Source organism: Amblyraja radiata, chromosome 5, assembly GCF_010909765.2.
Source record: "Amblyraja radiata isolate CabotCenter1 chromosome 5, sAmbRad1.1.pri, whole genome shotgun sequence".
Taxonomy (NCBI): Eukaryota; Metazoa; Chordata; class Chondrichthyes; order Rajiformes; family Rajidae; genus Amblyraja; species Amblyraja radiata.
In genome coordinates this window covers 94,686,703-94,702,951 of record NC_045960.1, presented here as the reverse complement: position 1 = coordinate 94,702,951, position 16,249 = coordinate 94,686,703, and the positions used below count along the sequence as shown (strand labels likewise).

Below are 16,249 nucleotides of genomic sequence, written 5' to 3'. Positions count from 1 at the left end.
TCACCCCCCCCCTCCATTCCTTTCTACCCGCCATCCTTCCCTCTGGTTCTACATTTCACTCCCAACCTTCCTCCTTTTTCAGATTCTTTTGTCTCCCCCACCTCTAATAATATTCCTAGTTATCAGGAATGCATCTCTACTATTCAGCTCAAACCAGCAACAATAAGTTCCATATTTCAACCATTATTCGGGCAAGATATTTCTCCAGAATTCCTTGCTAATTTATTTAAATAAGATGAGAAATCATTGACATAGTAAAATTTGAATAATGCTTTACTTTACATTCTTCCCCACTATTGGAGTGGGGGGGAGGAAAAAAAATCACAGTTCTTGTCTTAGTAGTTTCAATTCCAACTACATATAAAGAGTGTGAAAGATAAATTGCACTTGCCTGATGCAGCCACTGAAATCCTGCATCCTCAACATATTGTCCAATTCCCCACTAAGAATTATAGGCTGTACAACAAACCAATGAACGATCAGTAACCCCATACCTACATTGCACAAACATCCTTCAGAGATTTACAAGCTGCAATCCCACCTTCATGATTTATCGCGGCTCAGACTCAAGAAGAGATTTGCAACACACGCCCGCCCACCTTGCGAATTATAACTGTGAAACATAGCATTAAAGCGGCTGGTGTGATGAAACGTTTGTTGTAGTCCAGCCAGAGAGTGGAGTTTGTTGTTTCTTCCCGGCTCCCGCAGTCTGTCAGACAGGCTCAACTGCAGCCGCACCTTTGGCAGCTTGCACTATATCCAGCAGAGCAGCAAACTGTGTGAAGGATGACATCTGCAGGCCCAGTTTCTGGACCTGGGAAATAGAAAGGCAAATATGATCAATTAACTGGTTCGACAACCAATGCATTTACAACAGAGAAGTATTACTCTAGTGAGATATTACTACTAAATTATGCATTCTTTATACTGGATGTAACTTTTTTTTAATAAATAGGGATTATAACTTATACACCTTTTAAGATAATTCAAATCAAACCATAAAGTTTAGTTTAGTTAAGGAGATACAGCATTGACCTTTGGCCTATGCCCACTATCGATCACCCGTGCACACGTTCTATATTGTCCCACTTTCTCATCCACTCCCAACACATTAGTAATAATTTACAGAGGCCAATTAACCTACAAATCCGCACGTCTCTGGGATGTACGAGGAAACCGGAGCACCCGGTGGAAAACCATACGGTTACAGGGAGAACGTGCAAACTCTACATAGACAGCACCCACGGTCCGGTTCGAACCTGGGTCTCTGGCACTGTGTGGCAGCAGCTATACCAGATGCGCCATTGTACCACCCTATAGCAGAATATAAAATAAAGAAAATATAAAAACATTGAGAATCAGCATATCTATGACCACCCAGTTCCAAGTGTCTCCTCACCACCCTACCAACACCAACCCCATTCCATGGCACCACAACCTAATTGGGCCGAGGAAACATAGAAACATAGAAAATAGGTGCAGGAGTAGGCCATTCGGCCCTTCGAGCCTGCACTGCCATTCAATATGATCATGGCTGATCATCCAACTCGGTATTCTGAATCTGCCTTATAGGATCCCTTTAGCCACAAGGGCCACATCTAACTCCCTCTTAAATATGGCCAATGAACTGGCCTCAACTACCTTCTGTGGCAGAGAATTCCACAGATTCACCACTCTCTGTGTGAAAAATGTTTTTCTCATCTCGGTCCTAAAAGATTTCCCCCTTATCCTTAAACTGTGACCCCTTGTTCTGGACTTCCCCAACATCGGGAACAATCCTCCTGCATCTAGCCTGTCCAACCCCTTAAGAATTCTGTAAGTTTCTATAAGATCCCCCCTCAATCTTCTAAATTCTAGCGAGTGCAAGCCAAGTCTATCCAGTCTTTCTTCATATGAAAGTCCTGACATCCCAGGAATCAGTCTGGTGAACCTTCTCTGTACTCCCTCGATGGCAAGAATGTCTTTCCTCAGATTAGGAGACCAAAACTGTACGCAATACTCCAGGTGTGGTCTCACCAAGGCCCTGTACAACTGCAGTTGAACCTCCCTGCTCCTATAAGTGACCTACCTGTTCCCATAGGTACTCGACATCCAAAGCAAGTTGTAACCTGATTTTATTATCGTCACTGATGCCGCCGCTAGTTGTTCCCATGCTGCTTGGAGCTGCAGATTTCCTTGCTTGCTTCAGTCGCTTCAGACTCTCCTCCATCTTTTGAACTGAGCTTAGGACATCAGAAACTGTTTCGTAGTATCTGGAAAGAAGTCGTTCAGCCTGAGTTTTTTTTATAAACAATTTCTCCCTGTACATTGTGTCCTAAAGTGCCTTCATCCAATCATGATTTTAAGAACCAAAAACCATCATTCTTTCATCCAGCCTCAATTTTAGGAAATAGTTTAAGCAATCATTGTCTCTTTAATAATTGGGAACAAGAAACCAATGTTCTTTATTTTAGTTAAGTTTAGAGATAGACCATGGAAACAGCCTACCAAGTCCACGCATCTTTGGGATTTGGAGGGAAGCTGGAGCACCCACAGAAAACCCACGAGGTCACAGGGAGAACGTGCAAAATCCACACAGACAACACCCACGGTCAGGAACAATTTTAGCTATAATCTGAAAACTCAGGGCTCTTCACAAGTTTGTCACAGGACTGTTATCTCCACCACACAGTCAAAATAAGTGTACAATTTGGCACAATAATAAACAAAACGAATATCTCACCCAAAGCTCACTCCCAGCCTACAAAGCTTCCCGAGTGCTGCACATAGAAACATAGAAAATAGGTGCAGGAGTAGGCCATTCGGCCCTTCGAGCCTGCACCGCCATTCAATATGATCATGGCTGATCATCCAACTCAGTATCCTGTACCTGCCTTCTCTCCATACCCCGATCCCTTTAGCCACAAGGGCCAAATCTAACTCCCTCTTAAATATAACCTTGGATATTCAGAGTAACTTACATAATAACAGTTAGAATGTTTACTTACGATAAGTTGTATCATGGAATACTTACCTTTCCGTGCTAATTCTAATGGCACCAGATAACCACTCCTGTATCCGGTTTTCTTTCACAACGCTCTTATATTGATTCTGAAGGTGGTACAGGGGTTTCAAAGCATTTTCAATGTACAAGGAGGCCTTGCTTGGGACTTCCTGACAAAAACAAAAATGTTTTAAGAATGACACAAACTTCATAGCAATCAAGATGAGATCTAATCACACGGCAAGCAGGGTGTAGGTACAAGCTAGGTAAGATCAGGCAATGTCTGCAAAGCAATCTGAATGCCTTCTTAAGAGTTTACTCTTTTCTCATGATGTTAGCTGGGGAATTGACATTGGCCAGACCATGGGGTAAACGTACCCGATCCCCGTCAAAATGGTGTCATGGAATTTTTTTGTCACCAACTCAGCCAGCAGATACCGGCAGCACGGTAGCACAGAGGTAGAGTTGCAGCCTTGCAGTGCCAGGGACCTGGCTTCGATCCTGATTACAGGTTCTTGTCTGTACAGAGTTAGTATGTTCTCCCCCTGGTTTTCTCCGGGATCTCCGTTTTTCTCCCACACACAAGGACATATAGGTTTGTAGGTTAATTAGCTTGGTATAATTGTAAATTGTCCCTAGTGTGTGGAGTCGTTGGTCGGAGCAGACTCGGAGGGCCAGAGGGCTGTGTCCCTATGGCACACATTAAGGACATTTTTCAATTTTACCGAAGCCATTAAACCTGTACGTCTTTGGAGTGTGGGAGTAAACGGGTGCACCCGGAGATAACCCACACAGGTCACGGGGAGAACGTATACTTCGTACAGACAGCAGCTATAGTCAGCATCAAACTCGGGTCTCTGACGCTGTGAGGCAACAACTCTGCCGCTGCACCACCATGTTTGTTGACCAATCCCAACTACCTTTGAGATGGTGAGCCGCAGCAGTCCTCCAGGTGAAAGTCCTTTTGCATGCTTTAGGGGAGGTTGCTCCAAGATTTAAACCCAGCAACAATTTACAGGCTACATATTATTCAAGTAGGATCGTGCTTGGAGGGGAACCTGATGGTGATGGCGTTCCGAGGCATTTGCTGCCTTTGCCCTTCTTGGTTTAGATTCCATATGATCGGGAAGTACTGCTGCAGAAGCCTAGGTGAGGAACTAGTGCTTTTTGTAGAAGGTCTACATTATACCCACTGAGCACCGGCGGTGAGGGAATGAAAGTTTATAGTGGTGCCTAGGGTGCAACTTTCAAGTGGTCAACAGTCAAGTGGGTAATATTGTCCTGGGTGTCAAGTTTCTTATTGATCCAGGCAAATGAAGTGTATTCTTTTACATTCCTGACGTGCCTTGAAGCTTGCGTCATTGTAGATATATGCAAGTGGTTCAGTTGATTTTCTGCACATTTTCTGATTTAATAGTAAATGGGCAGATTGGATTTCTCCCGCTTTTTCTGAACAGGAAGTACCTGGGCAATTTTCACAAAGTCACGAGATGCCAATGTTGTAACTGTACATGGAATAGATAAGCTAGTGGCACGGGGAATTCTGGAGGGCAGTACTAAGGCAGAGTTGTTGTCTGATCCCACGGACTTCACTGTTTCCATTGCTCTTAACCATTGCTTTCGTTTCTTTGTAATTATTTCCTTTCCCTGACTGACACAACCACACTTCCACTCGATTCTTACTTCAAGACATGCGGTTAAACTTCTGTGCAGCTTAGCATCTGAAATTTCTGATAACTAATTACACAGATTGAACTTTCAATTCAAAGGCAAAACACAAAATGGCCTCAATATATAAACTTGTCTTCTCATTTACATTTGTCAAGCTGTTTCATTCCTTCCTTCCTTCCTCCAGGTAGCCTCTAATGGTTTAAATTAACAAGGTGGCTCTTTGGCTCGTCCATTCTAAGATTGTCATCACTTTCCCCACCTTGTCCTCCCAACCTTGTTCTAAAATGTACACCAGCATGATTTTAGCCAATCTATTGATAATATATCAAATTGAAAAATGCTCTAAAATTATGAATAATCGCATAACCTACATCCCCAAGACCCCATTAATGCAGCAATTTAGTTTAGTTTAGAAATACAGCATGGAAACAGGCCATTCAGCCCTACAAGTCCACACCGATCATCAGTTCTATGCTATCAACTCCCTACACACTACGGGAAATTTTCAGAGGCCGGTTAACCTACAAACCCGCATATGTTTGGGATGTGGGAAGAAATCAGAGCACCAGGAGGGAACCCGTGCGGTCACGATACGATAGAACTATATTTATCCCAGGAGGGAAATTGATCTGCCAAAAGTCATAAAAAACACAAACTACATGAAACATGAAATTAAAGTGATGAGTGGAATGGCTTGGGGGATTTGCAAAGATTGAGGATGGGGGGGGGGGGGGGAGGGGAGTCAGTCTCAGTCTGGGAAGAAGGATCTCCTGAAGAAGCATCCTCCCATGAATCCAACTCCGGCCCCAGGACGGAGCCGGCCTTCCTGATGGGTTTGTTGATCCTATTGGTGTCCGCAGCCTTCGCCCTGCTGTCCCAGCACATGGCAGTGAAGAAGATGGCACTGGCTTCCACCGATTGGAAGAACATCTGCAGCATCTTACTGCAGACGTTGAAGGAGCGGAACCTTCTCAAAGTGTACAGCCGGCTCTGACCCTTCTTGTACAGGGCTTCAGCATTCCTGAACCAGACCAGTTATCTGTCTAGGTACACTCCAATGTATTTGTACTCCCTGGTAAACTGCGCATCCACACCATTGATGGAGACAGGGGACAGGGGTGTTCCTCTCCTCCTAAAGTACATCACAAAATAAAGTGGATGAGCCTGAGGAAGTAAAGTGGATGAGCTTGAGGCTCAGTTAGAAATTGGCAAGTATCATGTTGTGGGAATTACAGAGACATGGCTGCAAGAGGGCCAGGGCTGGGAACTGAATATTCAAGGGTGTACCTCCTATCGAAAAGACAGACAGGTGGGCAGAGGAGGTGGGGTAGCTCTGTTGATGAGGATTGAAATTCAGTTCCATGCGTTGGGTGACATAGAATCAGGAGATGTAGAGTCAGTATGGATAGAACTGAGGAATTGTAAGGGTAAAAAGACACAATGGGAGTTATCTACAGGCCCCCAAACAGTAGCCTGGATATAGGGTGCAGGTTGAATCGAGTTAAAATTGACATGTCGCAAAGGTAATGCTAGGGTTGTTATGGGAAATTTCAACATGCAGGTAGACTGGGAAAATGAGGTTTGTGCTGGACCCCAGGAAAGGGAGTTTGTGGAGTGCCTACGAGATGGATTCTTAGAGCAGCTTGAACTGGAGTCCAACAGGGAGAAGGCAATTCAGGATTTAGTGTTGTGTAATGAACCGGATTTGATAAGGGAACTCGAGGTAAAGGAGCCATTAGGAGGTAGTGAGCATAACATGATAAGTTTGAATCTAAAATTTGAGAGGGAGAAGGGAAAATCAGAAGTGTCAGTATTACAGTTGAACAAAAGTGACTATGGAGGAGCTGGCCAAAGTTGACTGGAAATATACCCTAGCAGGGATGGCAATGGAACAGCAATGGCAGGTATTTCTGGGAATAATACAGAAGGTGCAGGATCAGTTCATTCATGGATTCATTCCAAAGAGGAAGAAAGATTCCAAGGGGAGTAAGGAGCTACTGTGGCTGACAAGGGAAGTCAAGGACAGCATAAAAATAAAAGAGAATAAGTATAATATAGCAAAGATGAGCGGGAAACCAGAGGATTGGGAAACTTTTAAAGAGCAACAGAAGATAACTAAAAAAGCAATACGGGGAGAAAAGATGAGGTACGAAGGTAAGCTAGCCAATATAAAAGAGGATAGTAAAAGTACATGAAGAGGACAAAATTAGTTAAGACCAAAGTTGGACCCTTGAAGACTGAAACAGGTAAATTTATTATGGGGAACAAGGAAATGGCAGACAAGCTGAACAGGTACTTTGGATCTGTCTTCACTAAGAAAGACATAAACAATCTCCCTGATGTACTCGTAGCCAGAGGATCTAGCGTGACTGAGGAACTGAAGGAAATTCACATTAGGCAGCCTTACACCCCTCCTCGTCCCTCGGTCTCCACTAACCACGGGGTCTCACCTACCGCATGTCCTCCTTTTCGGTCCCCACAAACCTCTCCCGCGCCATTCTCACCTCCTGGATCTCCGTCCCATCTTTCGGGAGAGGGAGGGGAGGGTTGGGTCCGCACGCGCTCGGGACGCGTCAGCAGACCACCAGACAGATATGGCGAGTATGTTTAACTCCATGGCATGGGTGCCCTTTCCACACTTAATCCCAAGGGGGAAGGATGTAGATTGAGTGCATGTGAACCAATCACACACAAGCCAGCACCATTAACTCCACCCCTTCACAACACCCATACTGACACTCTTACTAACGCCCCACCCCGGCACTTGGGTTCGAGCAGCTAAGGTGTACTGACGACCAGTTATCCTAGTGCTGCTAAGTGATTATTAAAGACGTGTTTAAACCACGCAATGACTTTGGCTCTTGTTTACAGGCAGGAAATGGTGTTGGGTAGACTGATGGGACTGAAAGCTGATAAATCCCCAGGGCCTGATGGTCTGCATCCCAGAGTACTTAAGGAAGTTGCTCTAGAAATTGTGGACGCATTGGTGATCATTTTCCATTGTTCTATAGATTCAGGAACAGTTCCTGTGGATTGGAGGGTAGCTAATGTTATCCCACTTTTTAAGAAAGGTGGGAGAGAGAAAACAGGGAATTATAGACCAGTTAGCCTGACATTGGTGGTGGGGAAGATGCTGGAGTCAATTATAAAATGTGAAATAGCGGCACAATTGGATAGCAGTAACGGTCCGAGTCAGCATGAATTTACGAGGGGGAAATCATGCTTGACCAATCTTCTGGAATTTTTTTGAGGATGTAACTAGGAAAATCGACATGGGAAAGCCAGAGGATGTAGTGTACCTGGACTTTCAGAAAGCATTTGATAAGGTCCCACATAGGAGATTAGTGGGCAAAATTAGAGCACGTGGTACTGGGGGTAGAGTGCTGACATGGATAGGAAATTGGTTGGCAGACAGGAAACAAAGCGTATGGATTAACGGGTCCCTTTCAGGGTGGCAGGCAGTGACTAGTGGGGTACCGCAAGGCTCGGTGCTGGGACCGCAGCTATTTACAATATACATTAATGATTTGGATGAAGGGATTCAAAGTAACATTAGCAAATTTGCAGATGACATAAAGCTGGGTGGCCGTGTGAACTGTGAGGAGGATGCTATGAGGATGCAGGGTGACTTGGACAGGTTAGGTGAGTGGGCAGATGCAGTTTAATGTGGATAAATGTGAGATTATCCACTTTGGTGGCAATTATTATCTGAATGGTGTCAAGCTGGGAAAAGGGGAAGTACAACAAGATCTGGGGGTCCTTGTTCATTAGTCACTGAAAGTAAGCATGCAGGTACAGCAGGCAGTGATAAAAGCTAATAGCATGTTGGCCTTCATAAGGAGTTGATTATAGGAGCAAAGAGATCCTGCAGTTGTACTGGGCCCTAGTGAGACCACACCTGGAGTATTGTGTGCAGTTTTGGTCTCCAAATTTGAGAAGGACATTCTTGTTATTGAGGGAGTGCAGCGTAGGTTCACAAGGTTAATTCCCAGGATGGTGGGACTGTACGTTGATACAATGGAGCGGCTGAACTTGTATACTCTAGAATTTAGAAGAATGAGAGGGAATCTTATTGAAACATAAGATTATTAAAGGATTGGACTCGCTAGATGCAGGAAACGTGTTCCCGATGTTGGGGGAGTCCAGAACCTGGGCTCAGTTTAAGAACGGAGATGAGGAAAAACTTTTTCACCCAGAGAGTTGTGAGTCAGGAGAATTCTCTGTCTCTGCCAGTGGAGGCCAATTCTCTGGATGCTTTCAAGAGAGAGTTAGATAGAGCTCTTAAAGATAGCGGAGTCAGGGGATATGGTGAGAAGGCAGGAACGGGGTGCTGAATGTGGATGATCAGCCATGGTCACAGTGAATGGCTGTGCTGGCTCGAAGGGCCGAATGGCCTACTCCTGCACCTATTGTCTATTGTCTAAACTCCTCAGCCTTGTTGGTGATGAGCTGCAGGTGATTCAGCCCACACTACTCAACAAAGTCGTTGACTACACCTCTGTATTCAGCTTCCCTTCCCTCACTGATGCAGCCCACAATTGCAGAGGGAGAACGTGTAAACCCCACACTACAGCGCCCGAGGCCAGGATCCAACCCAGGTCCCAGGTCCTGTAAGGCAGCAGCTAATTGTTCAGGTGTTGTTCATTTGTCCAGGTGAGATAGGTATATTTTGTGTTAATATTTTCCTGCTAAAGAACTGATGGAGCCCAAAGACAGATTATCTGGTCCATTATGACTGCGTTCTAACTGCTGCTTGCTTTAAAATGTTCACGTGTCAGTGTATGTTATTCCACTTACAACAAAAACAAAGATGGCAATTGTTAAATGCTCACCTTGTTAGTCCTCCGATAGAGCCTGGGGACCTCAGAAGCATTTTTAAGATAACTGAAACAGGATTCACTGATTTCTTCAATAATCTTGTCACTTAATGGTGGTATACTGTTTTTCAAAGAAGTCTGAGACTCTGCCAGTGCTTCTGTTAGGGGGAGAAATACAGATTAGCACCATAGAAACATAGAAAATAGGTGCAGGAGTAGGCCATTCGGCCCTTCGAGCCTGCACCACCATTCAATATGATCATGGCTGATCATCCAACTCTGTATCCCGTACCTGCCTTCTCTCCATACCCCCTGATCACAAGGGCCACATCAAACTCCCTCTTAAATATAATCAATGAGCTGGCCTCAACTACCTTCTGTGGCAGAGAATTCCACAGATTCACCACTCTCTGTGTGAAAAATGTTTTTCTCATCTCAGTCCTAAAAGACTTCCCCCTTATCCTTAAACTGTGACCCGTAGTTCTGGACTTCCCCCACATCGGGAACAATCTACCTGCATCTAGCCTGTCCAACCCCTTAAGAATTTTGTACGTTTCTATAAGATCCCCCCTCAATCTTCTAAATTCTAGCGCGTGTCCAGTGTCTAGTAGCTGCCTCTTCCTTCATCCTCCCCTCATCTCAATGGCACCATCACTTTTTCCTATTTCTCTCTCCATCTACTTCCATCAACCAGCTGTCTCTTGTCTCCCAATTCCACCCACCCCGTCACCTCCTGGCGTTACCTGTCCATTATCCTTCACCCGTTCCCAGAACATCGATCACTCCCTGGCTCCTGCCACACTACTCCGACTCTCCTCTTTATACTGGCCATCTTCTCCCTTCTAGTGCAGGTCTCAACCTAAAACGTCAACTCAACATATATGGCGGTCAACCCACTGAGTTTTTTTTTTACACATTGTTTTTTTGTTGCACATTAACATCACAGTCAAGGCATGATCAATGATGTATTTATTCCCTAGTATACTTTATTCCTGCTTTCTTCACATTTTATTTTACGAGTGATGATAAAGGACATGGAATGGCTTTGGTCTGCGAATTAGCTATCAGGAGTAAAATATTCCCTTATACACAGCACCTGAGGGGTATATGGAAGCAATGTGGGACAAGATTTATGAAAGTAAGTGATTTCAGAAAAACTAATAGAGGATTGGGTTCTCTCTTCAGAACACCCTCTAGGCTGGACATTATCTAGCTTGACACCGAAAAGTACTGAGGAAACTAGATTCTTCCAGGTGCTATACTTCCAAGTCCTATCAATTAGATGTTAAGGTTTCAAAGGTTTCAAAGGTCTTTTATTTTCATGTGTCACATGAACTGGCTATTACGAAAAAAATGTGCACTACTTGGACAAGTCATCTCTGCAACTGGATCCTGAACTTCCTGACCAACAGATCCCAATCAGCGAGGATAGGGGACAAATCATCCTCTACGATAATCCTCAACACGGGTTGTCGGCAAGGATGCGTTCTCAGCCCCCTTCCTCACTCCTTGTACACCCACGACTGTGCGCCATGTACAAATCTAATTCCATTTTCAAATTCACAGTCTGAACTAAACTGCTGTTCTGCCTAATGCACTTGCTTCATTCATCTCATAGTTCTGTGAGATTTAGTTGTAGGCAAAGTGATTGTCACAATAAACTACTTAAGTGTTACGAAATGTTTCCAAGATTTAACCTGACCAAATCTGTTATTCTACCAATACATAGGAAAGAGACTGTATTTCCCTAGTAAAATGGCAATTATGATCGAGGTAGCATTAGTTCTGAATCAGGTGGCTGTGGGTACGAGCCCCATTCTATAATGTAGGATGACACTTCCAATGGAATACCGAGGGAAGCAGTATTGTGCGTGGTGCCATCTTTCAATGAGGCAGTTCCGCTCTTCCAGGTGCTACTCTTCCAAGTCTTATCAATTAGATGTTCAACTGGCTATAAAAAAAAGTGCATTACTTGGACAAGACAAAGCATTTTATCACAGGACAATCGTCCAGCCTCTCATATAAGTGCAAAAGATTTAGGCAAAGAGCCTGGTTTACTTGAGAAATCACAATCACTAAATACAGAAGGCCTGGTCCTTATTTCATGGTTGTTTGTTTGCAAATTGGTAGCTGCACTTCCTAAACTGTAGCAGCAACTATATTTCAAAAGTAGTTTATTGCCTGTGTGTAAAAGACCACACAGAAAGATTCTTATTTCTTTATAGTTGGAAGTGTGGTTGAACCTTGAAGCAAGATCAGGTGAAATGTTATATAGGTTTCTTACCATGAGTCAATCATTCTTTTATAGCTGTTTAATTAAATTAGACAGAAAGAAAGGAGCAAAATCTAACATACATAAACATTCGCTCCAAACCCTCAATAAACTCTGAAAATCCTCACACAGATTTCCTCACTGCTCAATCTCCAATGATGCTGTAGCATAAAGCAGCTCAAAACCAGGAGGGACGTTCATCATACATCCTTCAACTCCCTTAATTTTTTTAAAAGATCTTACCTGAAATAAGAGAGAAATTCTGAAAGCCAATGCCCTTTAGTCTTGGATTGATTAGGTCTAAAAGGCCAGGAAGCTGAAAAGAAAATGTTAGAGATAAAGTAAAACATGTTCTGCATTTTACACACCGTCAGCCAATCCAAGAAGATATGGACTCTTGATAGGACAGACCCACAGTATACCATCCCAGAGATTATTGCCCATATATCTTGGGTGCAAATGTTGGAATGGCAATCGACCAAGGATGACACCACAAAGAGTTCACAATCTGCAGTGGGACTGAGTCGTAGAGTGATACAGTGTGGAAACAGGCCCTTCGTCCAAACTCGCCCACACCGGCCAACAATGTCCCAGCTACACTAGTCCCACTTGCCTGCGCTTGGTCCATATCCCTCCCAGGCACATGCCGTCAGGGTAGACACTGTCTACCCTGACTAAAATTATAACATGGTAATTACTAAATATAAATAGTAAAGGCATGGGAGAATTATGCCTATCCAAGAGATCGGTCTCTTAGGTAGGCATAATTCTCCGTGCCTTTCATCCACAGCGCTTGTAACCCTTGAAGGTCTGTGCAGCCCACGTGCCGTCAGCGCTGCTGGAAGCCGTCAATTTCAAGCGGGGCTGAAGGCAGCTGAAATTCTGCCTTTGCAGCACTGCGCAGGCGCAGCAGGCTAGTGCGCATGCGCAGCGCGAGTTTCTTGGCGGGGTTTTCAAATATGGGTTGGCATTATTTTAAGTGTATCTTAGGAAACAGAGAGAGAAGAATGGAGCTCGTGTACCAATGATGAGGTATGTACATTTCTTGGTGATGTTTTTAAATACCGTATTTCCCAGGGTGTGGGGGTGGGGGTGGGGGGAGAGCTCCTTTCACATCGTTTGGGGAGTCTGGCCCAGAGTAAAGTTACAAGAAAGGTAGGAGCATTGTGAAGGAGGGGATCTGGATCATACCAGCAACCCACTTGTGACGCTCCTTGCACAGAGCCACTGCATTGTGGCCGGGGGGGGGGTGTGGGAGAAGTAGCTTGGGTGGCTGTGAGCGGCCGCCGGGCCGGACAACGGAACTGACCGCCACCTCAGTGCCTTCTGCTGGCCCCCGCTCACCTCTGGTAGCTCTCCGTCTAAAAACCTCTCTCCTGCCGCTCGCTGGAGAGCCGCTTCCGCAAATGTCAGCCGCTTCCCGCAAATCCTTAAATTCCGACAGAGCGATTGAGGTTACTCTGCTGTGGGAATTTAAGGATTTGCAGGAAGCGGCTGACATGAGCGAGCGACAGGTGAGAGGTGTTCAGATGGAGAGCACTGCCAGAGGTGAGCGGGCCGTCAGAAGGCGCTGAAGTGGTGGCCTGATCAGGCCCTGGAGATTTGTCTACCTTCAAACACGACAGTACTTCTTCGACAGCAACCCTGACTGCCCTCAAGACACTTCTAGTGACTGCTCCAACTTTCTCCGTCCTACTGTCTTTCTCCTCGGTAAATACAGAGGAAAAATACTCATTTAGGACCGTGACCATCTCCTGTGTCTCCACACAGAGGTGACCGCTTTGATTCCTGAGAGGTCCCACTCTCTCTCCAGTTACCCTTTTCCCTCACATGTATTTATAAAATCTTTTGGGATTATGATACCTGCCTGAGCTGACCTTAATGATACCTGCCTGAGCTATCTCCTGGCTTCTTTTTGCCCTTCTAATTTCTTTTTTTAGTTTATTCCTTAGTTCCCGAAACTTCTTCAGGGATGCACTTGAGCCCAGCTGCCTATACCTGTCCCATGCATCCTTCTTGTTTTTGACTAGCGTCTCATTGTCCTTCATCAGCCAAGCTTCCTTATGTTTGCCTGCTTTGCCATTCACTCTAAGGGGACGTACACATCCTGAGCTTTCTTCAGTACACATTTAAAAACATCCCACTTGGCCGATGTTCCTTTCCCCTCTAATAATCTGCTCCTGTCAACGTAACTCACAACATAATTTCCCTTCTTTGATCAAAGGCACAAAGTCAGAGTGTACTTTACTGTCTGTAATGCAGCAATATTAACTGTACACCAACAATAGTATATTGTACTCCCAGCACCGCCCCCAAGGCTCAAACAGAAAGCAAGGAGCTGGAGATGAGGATTCGGACCCGACTGCATCATTTTAGCAAGTTTTCATCTCCAACACACCATAATATCTTAGGGAAGTGGGAAAACTGAATTCTGAGGCTAATCTCATATTTGATGGATGAGTGATAACTGAAACAAATGCACTCTAATCCTTTGACTTCAACAAATAATTTGCAAGAAAAAATAGGAAACTTCCAAAGGTTCTAAAACAGACAGAACTTCTTTTTCAGATTTTGGAACACAAAGAAATTAGCTCTTCGTACCTGTTCTTCGACCTTGTCTAGATCGGCAACAATGTACACCAGTTGGCTCATAGTGAGAGGGGGTACAGCTTTCACATCATGAGCTTGCCCATTTCCCAATTCCTCATTACTTCCATTTGAAGTGAATACCATATTGTTGTTGGTGGGCGTAGGTTTCATCCCAGGGTGAGTAAGGTCCTTATCTGGCGATGCACTCTTCAACTGTGGAGAGGAAGAGAAGTGAAAGGAAAGAGAAAAACATTTAATGATGACTTGTGATACCAATGTGATACCACTAAATAACCCCAAACGTCAAAAGATTACAGGGAGAAGGCAGGTGAAGCGGGTTGACAGGGAAAAATAGATTTGATTTGATTCAACTTTATTGTCATTGCACAAATACGAGTACAGGTACAACGAAATGCAGTTTAGCATCTGGGCAGAGTGCAAGATAGTAAAAATAAAAATACTGGTTAAACAATATGTGCAATGAATAGAATAGAATAGAATCTTTAATTGCCACGCAACCAGGGTTGGTGGTATTTGGGTTCGGATGGTACACTGCTTTTGTTACATACCACTAATAACACAGATCACCGTAATAAAGTGCATCCATACCACATCACAAATCACAAATCTCACCAACAATACATAGTGCAAAAAAACAAACAAAGACCATAGACAAGACACTGTATACATCAAAGTCATATTATTGTCTGATTATTGGACGGAATTGAGAGTTCTTATTGCTGAGGGGAAGAAACTGTTTTTAAAGCGGGTGGTTTTAGTAGCAAGTGACCTGAGGCGCTTCCCCGAAGGGAGAGACTGAAAAAGGTGATTTGCTGGATGGGAGTGGTCCGAGATGATCTTTTTTGCCCGTTTTGAGGTACGTTGGAGATAACTGGAATGGATTGAGGGGAGGAGGGAGTTGATGATCCTGGAGGCCTTGGAGACAATGCGTTGTATTCTGTGTAGTGAGTGACTATCGGTGTTACCGTACCAGACTGTGATTGAGGAGGTGATGATGCTTTCAATGATTGATTGATAGAAACGGACCAGGAGGTGTTTATCGACTCTGAACTTTTTGAGCTGTCTGAGGAAATATAGGCGTTGTTGACCTTTCTTGATGACGTGGTCTGCATTGATGTGCCATTTTAGATTATTGGAGATATAGGTGCCTAGAAACTTAAATGAGTTCGTGGAGGTTATGGGGTGAGAGTTGACATGGACCGGGGGTTTGTGGTTTTGATTGCGTCTGAAATCTATGATGATTTCTAAGGTTTTTGAAGTATTAAGCTGGAGGTTGTTGTCTGCGCACCATTTGACTGCGCTATCGACTGTTAGATGATATTGTGATTCTTTGTTGTCTGAGATAAGGCCAATTATTGTTGTGTCGTCTGCATATTTAAAAATTTTAACTGAGCTGCATTGGGATGTGAGGTTGTTGGTGTAAAGTGAGAAGAGCTGGGGTGACAGAACGCACCCTTGGGGGGCTCCTATGTTGAGAGTCAAAGGGCTGGACTCTCTTGTGGATGAATTAATGTGGATGAATGAAACTGGTACATAGGCAAATAAATATATACAGATAGGAGAGTATAGAAGGTAGCTAGCGTCGGGACTGAGAGATCAGCCATGATCAAATGGCACATCCGACTCAATGGGCCAAACGGCCTAATTCTGTTCCTGTGTCATGATCTTATGAACAGGCAACCAACAAATCCAGTTTTAAAACTTCTAAATATTCCAAACAAATGTAGTCCTTGTAAAGAGTTTCTCACTAATGTGGAGAAAAATAATCCGTGACAAGCATCTAATTTTACAATTGCATTTTCCCCAAGGGTGCATTTCTCCACAATTGAATACGCATACAATTTTACACCTCTGCAGAAAGTTACAGTGCTGCAAGTAAACTTAAAAGTGTAGACA

The 16,249-nt window shown here is 44.2% G+C and overlaps 1 protein-coding gene across 1 annotated transcript in view; it reads right to left on the bottom strand.

Moving 5' to 3' along the window:
• Positions 1 to 199: 199 nt before the first annotated feature.
• cog2 (component of oligomeric golgi complex 2) overlaps positions 200 to 16,249 on the bottom strand; it is a 61,804-nt gene continuing 45,754 nt past the window's right edge. The window contains exons 13-18 of the mRNA XM_033021831.1: positions 14,345 to 14,545; positions 11,987 to 12,059; positions 9,487 to 9,629; positions 3,014 to 3,153; positions 2,069 to 2,252; positions 200 to 814 (exon numbers count right to left, since the gene is read on the bottom strand). Coding sequence (XP_032877722.1) covers positions 713 to 814; positions 2,069 to 2,252; positions 3,014 to 3,153; positions 9,487 to 9,629; positions 11,987 to 12,059; positions 14,345 to 14,545 — 843 coding nt within the window. The 3' untranslated portion in view covers positions 200 to 712. The remainder of the gene's footprint in view (positions 815 to 2,068; positions 2,253 to 3,013; positions 3,154 to 9,486; positions 9,630 to 11,986; positions 12,060 to 14,344; positions 14,546 to 16,249) is intronic.